Raw genomic sequence first — 13,450 nt, forward strand, 5'->3', positions numbered from 1 at the left:
AGGGGATACGGGTTCGTGCCCCTGTCCCGGAAGATCCCACATGCCGCGGAGCGGCTGGGCCCGCGAGCCATGGCCGCGGAGCCTGTGTGTCCGGAGCCTGTGCTCCGCAACGGGAGAGGCCACAGCAGTGAGAGGCCCGCGTACAGCAAAAAAAAAAAAAAAAAAAAAAAAAAAAAAAAAAAAAAAAAAGAAATGGCAACAGAAATATGTTTTCTAGAAATAGAAAAATTGATCAGTACCATAAATGCAGCAGACTTAAGGCTACAAATAAAAGACAAAGATTACCTGATTAATTTTTAAAATAAATTTATTTATTTAATTCATTTATTTAGGCTGCGTTGGGTCTTCATTGTTGTGCGTGGGCTTCGTCTAGTTACAGCAAGAGGGGGCTACTCTTGGTTGTGGTGCACGGGCTTCTCATTGCAGTGGCTTCTCTTTGTTGTGGAGCATGGGCTCTAGGCACGTGGGCTTCAGTATTTGTGGCACGCAGGCTCAGTAGTTGTGGCTTGTGGGCTCTAGAGCACAGGCTCAGTAGGTGTGGCACACAGGCTTAGTTGCTCTGCGGCATGTGGGATCTTCCTGGACCAGGGCTCAAACCTGAGTCCCCTGCATTGGCAGGCAGATTCTTAACCACTGTGCCACCAGGGAAGTCCCTGAATTTTAATAACATAATTTTATGCTACAGAAAGTATAAGAGTGGGAAAATAAATATTAAAAATATACGAACCAAAAGAAGGTTTGTATAGCTGTATCAAACAAAATACAGGCACACCTCAGAGTTAGTGCAAGTTCAGTTCAAGATCACTGCAATAAAGTGAGTCACATGAATTTTTTGGTTTCCTAGTGAATATAAAAGTTATGTTTACATTATTCTGTAGTCTATTAAGTGTGCAATAGCATTATGCCTAAAAAATGTACATACCTTAATTAAAAAATACTTTATTGCTAAAAAATGCTAACCATCAACTGAGCCTTCAGAGAGCTGTGTAGTAACATCAAAGATCATGGTCACACATCACCATAACAATGTAACAGTAATGAAAAAGTTTGAAATACTGTGAGAATTACCAAAATGTGACACAGAGACATGAAATGAGCAAATGCTGCTGGGAAAATGGTGATGATTTCCTTGATGCAGGGTTGCCACAAACCTTCAGTTTGTTAAAAATGCAGTATCTGTGAAGCGCAATAAAGCAAAGCGCAATAAAACCTGCTATGCCTGTAAATTGTAAGTATTACTAGAGATACAGGGGGTCACTACATAATAAGGCTCAAGTCACCAGAAAAATAAACTAAGCTTGTAGGCATATAATCTCAAAGCAAAAGTTGATAAAATTACAGCTTATATACAAATCCATTATCAGAGTCAGATTTTAAAATATTTCTCTCAGTAACTGATATATCAAGGGAAAAAAAATCAGTAAAGCTATAGATGATTTGAACAACATAGTTAAGTAATTTGATCTCAGGTGTCTACCTTCTGCCCAAAAGACTTCTTTTAGCATTTCTTGTAACGTGGGTCTCCTGGTGGTAAATTTTCAAAGGCTTTGACTTTGTTTGAAGAGCATTTTTGCTGGGAATACACTTCTAGGTTTACAGGATTGTTGGTTTTTTTTCCAGTACTTTTAAGGAATTCTGATGTCATCCTTATTTTTGTTCCTCTGTATGTCATTGTCTTTTTTATCTGGTTGCTTAAAATTCTTACATTTTTTCTCTTTATTACTGGTTTTAAGCAATTTGATTATGTTGTCTTTGTGACTCTTCATGTATCATGTATCATCAAACCCCTTGTGGCTTGTTGAGCTTCTTGGATCTGGGGGCTTAGAGTTTTCAACTTTAGAAAGTATAGGCCTCTTGACATCCCACAGCTCACTAAATAGTTTCTATTGCTATGTCTTCAAATTCTGTGATCTTTTCTTCTGCTATGTCTGCTCTGCCATTAATTCCATCATATAATTTTTATCCCAGACATTGCAGTTTCCATCTCTAAAGCTCAATTTGGGTCTTTTTAACATCCTCTTAACTTTTTGAAGATAGTTATATGATATGTTTTAATATCCTGTCCCAATTTTTTTTTTTTGGTACGCGGGCCTCTCACTGTTGTGGCCTCTCCCGTTGTGGAGCACAGGCTCTGGACGCGCAGGCTCAACGGCCATGGCTCACAGGCCCAGCCACTCCACGGCATGTGGGATCTTCCCGGACCGGGGCATGAACCTGTGTCCCCTGCAACGACAGGCGGACTCTCAACCACTGCGCCACCAGGGAAGCCCTCCTGTCCCAATTCTGACATCTGTTTCAGTTCTGGGTCAGTTTTGACTGGCTGTTTTTCTCATTATGGTCATGTTTTCCTGCCTCTTTATATGCCTGGTAATCTTTAACTGGATGTCAGACACTGTGAGTTTTACCTTTGTGGGTGCTAGATATTTTTGTATTCCTATATATCTTCTTGAATTTTGTTCTGGGATACAGTACACTTGTATGTAAATTATTTGACCCTTTCAGGTCTTGCTTTTATGATTTGTTAGTTGGGTAAAGAGCAGTGCTCAGTTTAGGCCTAATTATTCCCATAGTAAGAACTCCCTGAGTTCTCTACCCAGTGCTCCATGAATTATAATTTTTTTTCATTCTGTCTGGTAGGAATATGCACTGTTTCTGTACCCCCCTAATCCTTTCAGATTGTCCTTTCTCAAGCCTTGGGTAGTTGCTGAATACTACAAATCTCTCTGTGCAGCTCTCTCCTCTTTGGGACTTGGCCCTATGAACTCGAACTCCCTGAGTTTCTCCAGACTCTCAGCTCTGTCTCCTCAACCTAGGGAATCTCCCAGTTTTTGTCTCAGTTTCCTTTCCCCGTGTTAAAGCTTGGAAACTCTCAAAGCAGTAAGCTGAGGTAATCATAAGGCTCACCTAATTTGTTTTCTCTCACGGATCACTGTCTTTCATTCCTGATATCACTGTCTTGAAAACCAGTTTCATGTCGCTTTGTTTCAGAGGGGAGGGTTAAATCCAGTCCTTATTGCTACAAGTTGGTCAGAAGTGAAAGTTCTAAAACTATTTTTTAAATTATGCAATAAAACAATTTTTAAAAATCCTTAGGGGGACTAATATAAAATTACTGGGCAATAGGATAATAGTAAAAGATAGGAAATGCTGAGATAGATCTAAAAAGGTTAGACAATTCTAATAGGTCCTCAGGCACAGGCATGAAAAGATTTTCATAATGTTACTAAGTTTATCAGTTAGGATAGGTTAGAATTATGTTACGGTAACCAGCCTGAAATCTCAATTACTAAAAGCAAAAAGGTTTATTTCTTACTCATTTTAAAAGTCCATTGCAAATTGGGAAGGTGATTCTTCTCTTCATCACAGTTACTCAAATGACAGAGCAACCACCAACTCAAACGTTGCCAATAAACAAATTAGAGGAAAGACAGGAGTCTAGAGAGTCAATTCAATTCTCCAGCTCAGAAGTGGAGCCCACAATTCACAGGCCAGACCCAGAAAGATGGCATCACCCAACCATAAGGGAAGTGTAATCCTGTTATGTGTCTAGTTCTCTAGAGAGAACTACTGTAACTACATGGTGAAGAGCCCTAATGACTATCACAGACCACGCTTCTGGTCAGTAGTTATTCAGTGTATCCTCCTTCTTATAGCCAAAACACACTCCTTCTCTTCGAAGGAGAGATAACTCAACAGTACCATTAAATCAATGGCATCAAGCTCAAAGTTCAGTATCTCTTGCTAGTCTCTAAATAAGGGGATAGTATGCACTAGTCCCCTCTAGATTGGTCATCCTATGAATTAAAAAGCTGTCCTTTACACACACAAGGTTGAAACACAGACAGAAAAACTGTAAATAAACACTCCTATCCTGAAGGAGAAAGATGGGAAACACATAAGCAGTCACTGGTCCAAAACAATTCTCTGCTACAAGGACACTACTCTGATGGTGCAAAAATTCCTTGATGAGAACCTGACTCTGCTTGCTGGAAGGGGGTCTCTAATCAATTTCTGTCCAAAGCTATTGATCCCACCATCCAGGAGGTCCTTTCTTTTTTCTTTATCCTTCTTGACCACAGAGGTAGACATTGGGGAATATGTTTTATTTGGGGACCAAGCAACTTTCTCTGTCTGCTACCCCATGTAGAAAGCTGGGGGCCCAAGGGTCATTTTGAGTTGATCAGTCATAAACTTTTAGTCCAGGCTCATGGTTTGACAGTTCAACTCTCTCAAAATTTTTGCTTTTTATTTATCTGACTGCAGTCAGCAGTGAGCCAATACTCACACCCACAAATTTAAAGACGTGCTCCCCCCAGCTCCTCTTTACACTTGACTGGAGTACCCTGAGCCCATCAGGCACTGGCAGAAGACTGATGTTTTAGCAACTGTTTCCTAAGCCATTTTATGTATCTGAACAAATTACTGGGCATTGGTATTTCCAATTCCTGACAGATATTAATATTTAGGATGTGGGAATGAGAAATGAAAACTTCTGGGAATTCTCAGGTATCCCCAAATTACACAGAATTGTCATTCTATATTTTTCATAGCACCATACTTAATATATTTAAAATAGTTATGAGTGACCAAAATAAATACTGAATCATTTTCCTGTGATAGTTATACTAAATGTTCCAGATATTTTCTGTTAAAAAAGACATAATAATAAATGTTTATTAACATGAACCAATGTATTGGGACAAGATTATATACTTCAATACCATTATATCTACCTGACATAGATATTTGATAACAGAAAACATTAAATAAAGGAAACATTAACAAAAATGCCAATAAAAATCATTTTTTAAATTGAAAGCACTACAAATATTTAAAAGTTTTTTCTTAAAATGAAATCTATCATACTAAGTGAAGTAAGTCAGGCAGAGAAAGGCAAATATCGTATGATATCAATCATATGTGGAATCTAATTTTAAAAAATGATACAAATGAACTTATTTACAAAACAGAAACAGACTCACCGATTTTGAAAACAAACCTATGGCTACCAAAGGGGAAATGTCGGGGGGAGGGATAAATTAGGAGCTTGGGATTAACATACACACACTACTATATATAAAATAGATAACCAACAAGGACCTACTGTATAGCACAGGGAACTCTACTCAATATTCTATAATAACCTATATAGGTGAAGAATCTGAAAAAAAGAATGAATATATGTATATGTATAACTGAATCACTTTGCTGTACACCTGAAACTAACACCACACTGTAAATCAACTATACTTCAATAACATTTTTAAAAAAGAAATCTAAAAAGACACAACACATTAATTGCCCTGATAGTCTTTATCTTTATTTTATAACAACTATTCCAGACATAGAAATTCTTCTTTCATTTTTTGCGTCGATATTAGTGATGTTGCTAGGGACTGTCCAAAAACATCTTCAAGTTGGTGTTAGGTTACATGTTACTTCATAGAAGCTCTTTTCCTCTTTTAATGATAAAAATATTTTGTCTGCTAGCCCAGATTTTGGTCTTACTGTTGCAATTGATAGTGCTTTTGCTAATTTAGACTTTAGATCAGTTTCTGATCTCATTTCAGAATGTTCCACAACATTTACTTCTTTTCTTTGCATTTATTGTTTAAGTATTTGTAAAGAATAGCACCCTTTGGCAAATAATCATACACTGGGAAGTGCCAATAAATTTATTTGGTAGTCACTTGACTAATGCCATATTTGGATCTCCTCTCAAGAGTAAAAACACCACACAGAATCATAAGTCAAAATTGATAATTTATGGAATTATTTTGCTTCCACACATGTTATTTTTGGAAGTCCATTGATGGGATTTGTATAAAGTATCCTATGAATATAAACTTACTAATTTTTATTTTACTTGCAAGAATGACTCACCATTAGCAGCAGACAGGGGTATGAATACACATTTATACCATGGCAATAGCTACATGTATGACTGAGTGATCAGACTATGACCACATCTCTTTTGGGACTCTTATTGTGGTTCCTGGAAATGTTGACTTTCCTCTTGGACTCCACCTGTCAGCATTCCCTAGTCTTACTTCTGAGCTTGACTTCAGAGAATTCCTGCAAACCAGTAATGGCTCTAACTTCATTACTTAGCTTTAATTCTCATAGGAAAGTTACAATACTTTTTCCTGTTTCATCGATTTCTTGATTTGTCTTGAAATTCAGAAAAATATGTGTTTCCCAAGAAATGCCGTGAAGGAATTTCCACACAGAAGAAACACTTCGGGGCCTCTCCTTAACCTATTTAATTGGTATGATGGTCATATTCTTAATTTAATTAAGTTTTCTTGCTTAGGCCTTCTCCTTTTACTGGTTGGGGGTGAGAAGTTTAGCCTTTTATAACCCCGCAAGTATCTGGATTTGTGGACTTTTTCTATTCTCTTTTGTTCCTACTTTCAATCCTACCATTTCTCATCTGAGTTCACTCCTTTCTCAGAGTAAGTTGTCAAATGCAGCCAATATAGTAACCAAAACATGCCATTAACATTTTGTTAGTCAAACTCTTCCAATAGAGATACAACTTCATTATGTACACCATTTGTCTTTCAAGTATTACAGTCAAGTTTACCAAATCTCTCACCATAGCAGAATGTGGATCACCTCATGTAGCCTTGCCATCTGCCACCTAAGCCAATGCAATACACTGGTATAATGTAGCTCAGCTGTGTTTCTTCTAATGGCAGCAATCCACTTTCAGGATTAATTCCTACACCAGTAGGGAGAGACTTAGTTATGCTGTAGAACAAAAATTCTCTAACTGCAGTAGCTTAAAATAAAAATGCTATTTCTCCTTCATGCTATATGTGTATCTAAATAAACAGGAAGGCTCTTTTCGTAGTCCCTCAGGAACCAAGCCTGATATAGCAATCACCATCTGAACAGTAAAAATGTTACCATGCTTGAGGGAAAAGAGGGTTCTAAAGAGTCTCATATTAACAACTAAATCCTCGAAACCAGAAGTCACTTTCACTCACAACTCACTGGCCAGAAACTAGTCATATGGCCACACGCTAGAAATATTTGGTGAATAGCAGGAATGAAAATCTACATTAGGCTAAAAACAAGCTGACTTTGAAGAATCAAAGGAAAAAATCTAGATGAATAAACTCTTAACTTCTACAAGTTAATGCTGGACCAAGAAGCTTTCTATAAGTACTATGGTATGATAATTAAAATAAGTATGGGTTTCTATTTTTCAATTTAAAAACTGAATACTCTTCAATCTAATAAATTATACACTTAGAATTTTAGTACAGGTAAATAAAATATGAACCAAAATTTATGAAATAAGAGCTTCACTGCAGTGTCTATAATATTGAAAGTAAAAGAACAGTTATAAAGTTATGACTATACCCATACAAAAATATAGGGCAGGGCTTCCCTGGTGGCGCAGTGGTTGAGAGTCCACCTGCCGATGCAGGGGACACGGGTTCGTGCCCCGGTCCGGGAGGATCCCACATGCCGCAGAGCAGCTGGGCCCGTGAGCCATGGCCGCTGGGCCTGCGCGTCCCGAGCCTGTGCTGCTCGACAGGAGAGGCCACAGCAGTGAGAGTCCTGCATACAGCAAAAAAAAAAATTATAGGGCAGGGGTTGGCATACTTTTTCTTCAAGTGCCAGATTATAAATCCTTGAGACTTACAGACCATATGGCCTCTGTCATGTACAACTGTGCTGTTGTAGTGCAAAGCTACAACAGACAATTATAAACAAATGACATGGCTGTTTTCTAATAAAATTTTGTTTACAAAAATAGGTAGCCAACTGTGGGTCATAGTTTGCTAGCCCCTGATATAGAGCAATTAAAACCAAGTTTTTAAGGCAGTGTGTAAATGCTTAAAGTATTTTGAAAGCTTGAAACTATAGTTTATAGTTACCAAATTCTCCACAAATGGCAGGTTTTACTTAGTATTTAGGAGGGAAAATTCATCTTAAAAAAGAGGTTGAATTGGGTAAGTAATGTAGTCAGTTTTTCTGTTCTGTTTTTGGAAAAGTCAAATGACCCTAGATGTACCTGAAATATTTCTGTAAACCAAAATCCAAGGTCACTTCTGTGATCAGCAGTTATTCGGGCCATTAACATCTGCAGCTACAGCTTCATTTATAGCTTGGTCCAAAAATCTTCATAATGATGACCCTCTGTGTCATCAAAGAAGACTAAATTATGCATAGTATATTCTTTTAAATAACAGAAGTGATTTTATCATACTTTTAAAAAGCAATTAAAAGTTACCTTTAGCTAACTGTAAAAGTAATTTCACCCAGGACACCTCATCCCTCGATGATGTTACAGATGCTGCTACAGATGTGTTTAATTCCTTACAAGATGATCCAAGTGAAGTATCTTTGAGTTTATAGATTTTGAGATGAAAATTAAACATTACCATGACTTTAGAAAAATCTATTTGACTATTCATTTTGTGTACATGGATTGGCAGATATGCCTCATTAGTAAACAATATTTTTTAAAATAATCATTTCCCTTTTAATGCTTAGACATAGGTAAATTGTGCTTTTTAGCTGAAAAAACAAGACTTAGTGTTATAGTAATCTAGTAAAAATGAAACACTTGCAATTCTTTTCAGTGCCTATATACATACAAAAGTCCTAATTCACTGAAGTCAGTACAAGTGAGTGATCCTGGAGTAACAAGTTTGATGGAACAAAAATGATCATGTCAACCATAATTTAAAAATGACATTACAGAAGCCTAAAAAAATGTAATGATGTCAAAACATTTATAATTATTATATAAAGTGTATCTTTAAATCACATGCTGTCTTTTCTGTTAATAGAATATTCACTAACTCCTCCTCTTGAGGTAAAATTCCTCAATTCCTATTAGTAAAAGAGATCAGTAGGTCCTCTTCTTTAGGTTAAGAGGTCCTCCATTCCATATGTATATAATCACTGTAGGAATAATAAATAAAACTGTAATTAGTACCATCAATGGAAGGGTTATTTGCAAAAACTGATATATTTTTAAAAGGGACATTCAGTATAAATGCTAGGAACTACAGATGTGGTAGAAAACACTAACTTCAGAATCAGATCAAATTATGTTCAAATCTTGGCTTTGTAACCTTAGACAAGTAATTTCCCAGATATCTTTTTACTTATAGCTGAAACAAGGTGACTCATATCTTGTCAGTTCCTTTTAAAAAATGTTTAGAATAGTTCTTTAAAAATTTATAGGGTGAAAAAAATTACAGTTTCCTCCCTAAAACATTGGAGATACAAAGGGGAAGAAATAACATAAATAAATATGGCATTCAGATTTTCAACGTAAATTAAAAGTGCATCCACAAAATGAATGTTTCTTAACGTCACTGAACTGCACATGTAATCAATCTTAATTCTGTTGTTAGATAACAGGAGACTATAATATAGTAAGGCACCTTGGTAGTTAGTTCTTAGGCAAAGAGTCACTTGAGTGCATCACTGGCTTTCATAGTCAATCAAGAAAGTCTAAGTGCTTGTTGTGTATTGGTTTGTTATGATTTCAAATACACTTGTTTATGACTTAAGTGAAGTTGTTTTGATCTACAGGTAAATTTGTTTACACTAAGGAAGCTGTGCCAGAATGATGTCATCAACATCTGCTGTTGTTGATAAGTATTCAGCAGCTCAGCCATTAAGGGGTGCCGCTGGGGAGGATAATCAATACGAACATGTGGAAGAGCAGCTATCAAGTGATGGACATTTAAACTTTAAATACCAAGAATTTGTGAGGACTTACCGAGAGTGTTTAGTCTGGGCAAGGCTACTCTTTTGCTGACTTACATAGCTCTGTGAAGATCTTGAGACACTTGCTCCTGCCATGGCCAGGCCACTCTTGGTCCTCAGCAGTGTTAAACTGTGCAGCAGTCTCAGGAAGAGAAGGGACATCTGTTCCTGCCTTGGCAAGGCTACTCCTGGTAGGCAATGGTGTAAGTCATGTAATGGTCCCTGGAGTCATAACATTTGGAACAGCCCAGCTTGCTTACCGACACCGGTACTGTCACCCACTAGCTTCGTGCCCCAGCAGCAAGGGACCTACGCTGGCAGCTGATACCCAGCTTTTAGTTGGAAGGACTGACTCTACAGACAACCAATTCCTGGAAAGGTACACCTCAACTAAATTTGGACTTTCTTTCATCTCCTCTTTGCCTAGAACAATAGTGTAATCAATCTATTATTAGTTTGGAGTATGTTATTTCTTTATTAGCTAATTAACAGACATTATCCTGTATGGTATCAGCTTGCAGAATGTTATTTTTATAAATTATAATTCTCACAGTGAACTGGTGTTAAATAAGTTATTGGCAAAGAAAATCTCAGTCCCTGAGCATAATTTGCCTGGACAAAACAGCACTCTAAAGCAGGTGGTGGCAATCTACAGTCTACTGGCCAAATCCAACCAACATTCTGTTTTTGTAAATCAAGTTTTATTGGAACACAAACAGGCTACCATTTACATATTGTCTATAGGTGCTCTTAAGCTATAAGGAAGAGTTGGATAATTGTGACCACACAGTCCACATTTATTCACTACCTGGCTCTACAGAGAAAAAGTTTGCTGACCACTGTGCTAAAGCACTGCTACTCAAAGGTTTGGTTTGCATACCTGAATTGTTTGTTCCTGATCAGAAATGAGATAAGGAGATTATGTGAAAACAGAAACCCACTATGTTACCAAGTACAATGTTTACTTCAACTATTTTTTTTTTCATTGCTAGACTTTCTCAATGAAGGATTTATAGTCTGGTACAGGTTCCTTTTCTCACAGTGGATAGGTATAAACTATTCATTGATCAGGTACTTTAAATACCACTACTGTAAGTATACAGGGGCAGGAGAAGGAACTACTCAAAGCTCACAAGGGACTACAGTGTCACTTAGAGACTTATTTTGGTACAGTGCTCTAGGTTTTTGAAGCATTAGGTGACAGCCTTGGCAACTAATTGAATGAGATTCAGAAAATGGTCCTTACACAGACTTTTTCTTCCCCTTACTCCAAAAGTCTTCTCTGCTATAGATTCATGTTTCAACAAGGTGAAGGATGACAGTTAATAAGTCCCTCTATCCCATCTTTTCTTGGGAGCAGGAAAGATAAAAATATTTGCCCCCACCCTCAAAAATATTCAAGAAAATAAGTCAATAAAATATTTTGCCTATTTAGCCTCTTTAATTTACTGAGCAGATAGAAAACTATAATATTAAATTATAATTCTCTTGAAGTAGAAGAATTTGTAAAGCAAATCAATTCTCTGTAAATATTAGCACTTCTTCCCCCTGTACTTTAAGTCTCAATTTAAAATAAATCATGCATCAATTAAAGAATACGGAATAAAATCTACCACTAACTTTAACATGAAATTTCCTTGAGCAATATACAATTTCTAGAGGCGCCAAAGGTAATCCGACTCAAGCAGCTTTCTGAAAAATAAAATTATTCAGGGACAGATTTTTATTGCAAATATTTACTCAAAAACTACTATATACAGCAGAATTTTAATAGCCATTTTAAACATTTAACATTCAGTGAAACAAAATTTTAAGAATTCAAAGCACATTTTAAGAAATAAAAATGTAGCATTTTAAATAAAAGTTTGTTAGTACGTCAAAGCAAACTACTGTTACTCATATTATTCATTTCTATATCTATTATTTTCTATATGATAAAAAACTGAAAAAATCAATTTAGCAGCCATCTTATGGATAAATTAGGCTAAATATCCCAAACCAATTTTTTACATCCTGCTTTAGGTCCCATTTGAATTTTCTATTTTACAATTACAGAAAAAGTCACTGAAATATGGCTGAATTCATGCCAGGACATGTTTTCAGTTTACTGCTTTACAATATCTACATTAATCCATACTTTGGTTTGGTTTCCAGACCATTTTTATGGGTCTATTTCTAAAGAAGATCATTAAAACAATATTAAGAGCATAACAGCTACAGGAGTTTCAACAGTGGGTTTCTACTTTATACAACTAGTACATCAAGGGATTTCTGCACAGCTTACACACTGACAAAAAGCACAAATATAAATTTTTATTTTAATAATTTCACTTTCACTGAAAGTTTAATTAAGGTAAGCTTACAGCCTGGCAGGCTAACACTTGTATGGAGGTACACAGATTCAAATATTCTGTTTACATGCTTCTGGCAGTCTGGAATGTAATATTATATCCAAAATTAAGTTTATGTTCATCCAAATTCTCATTAGATCAACTAATTTAGCATTCTAAACATGCTCCATTTACCAGTATCATACTCAAAATGAAGCCTTCATTAACAAAGCCAATTGGCCATTATTTTAAATCAATTATTTCCAAAAGGTATGTGGTTTCCAAATCTCTTCCTTTAAGTTAATTGAAAAGGATGTACAGGTAATAAGGACTTTTAGTTTAGAACGGATGGAAATTTCAAAAGCTTTATTAATATAACTAATATTCAATTCATATTGACCACCAGGTTCCATAACCTTGAAAACTGCTAAATGAGACTTTTTCATTGCAAACTTAACTTTCATTAAAATCTTACTCATGTCTTAAAAACTTTTTGGAAATTCATACTAATCATGCTATTAATGATGAATTGATTTAATAACCAAGGTTGAATATACAGGTAAAGTGTATGAATGACCTCCCTCACATTTTTCTATCTCTGCACTCTGCAACAGCACCACTGAGCTCACCTGATAGCACTGTTCCAAATGCTCTTATCGTTGGTACACTAAAACTTAGAATGCCTAATTAATTTCAACTTCTTTCTTTTTCATCTGCCAGGTCTCCTGTTGTCTCTGTTGTGCTAAGGCTATTTTCTCCAGGAACGTCATCTGTTTGATCAGACACTACTTCATCAGTCTTGGCTGAAGGATCACCACTACCTTTCTGAAGAATCTCTGTGGCTTCAAACTCAAGCACTTCTGATGGAGTCAAAGGTTCCAAATGAATACTGCCTTGCTCACTAACATCAGAACTAACAGATTCAGGTTCATCTCTTTTTCTCAAAAACTGATCAATGCTAACATCACCAGATGTTAACTGCAAATCCTTAATATTCTTTGAAGAAAATCTAGCTTCACTGGCATTGCGATCTTCAATCTGATCACGTGCAATGAGGTTTTCTGAACTTTGGCACCTCTTCAACTCTGTTTCCTGACAAATGTGCTCTATTTGTTTTTCCTTCTCCACCTTATCTGCATCAATAATTGAATCATAACTGAAGATATTCTTTGAGCCAGTTTCCTGGTCTTCAAGACAGGTATCATTTTCTTTATCTGAACCTGATACACCTTCTTCACTTTTTGTTGTTGATGAGCCTTCGAATAAATGCACACCACATCCATTTTTTATTTCCTCTGAAGAAGCTTCATCTTGTTTACTGGAAAAATAAAGCTATTATCTATTTCTTCATAATACAATGTATTTGAACACTATCAAAA

The 13,450-nt window shown here is 36.3% G+C and overlaps 1 protein-coding gene across 6 annotated transcripts in view; it reads right to left on the reverse strand.

Moving 5' to 3' along the window:
* Window positions 1–10,466: 10,466 nt before the first annotated feature.
* The window catches only part of ZNF280D (zinc finger protein 280D), a 122,126-nt gene continuing 119,142 nt past the window's right edge, over window positions 10,467–13,450 (reverse strand). For all 6 annotated transcript variants that reach the window (XM_081227376.1, XM_081227378.1, XM_081227374.1 and 3 more), the window contains one exon: window positions 10,467–13,389. In XM_081227376.1, coding sequence (XP_081083502.1) covers window positions 12,765–13,389 — 625 coding nt within the window. In that variant the 3' untranslated portion in view covers window positions 10,467–12,764. The remainder of the gene's footprint in view (window positions 13,390–13,450) is intronic.

This window comes from Mesoplodon bidens (assembly GCF_964165515.1).
Source record: "Mesoplodon bidens genome assembly, chromosome: 3".
Classification (NCBI taxonomy): domain Eukaryota; kingdom Metazoa; phylum Chordata; class Mammalia; order Artiodactyla; family Ziphiidae; genus Mesoplodon; species Mesoplodon bidens.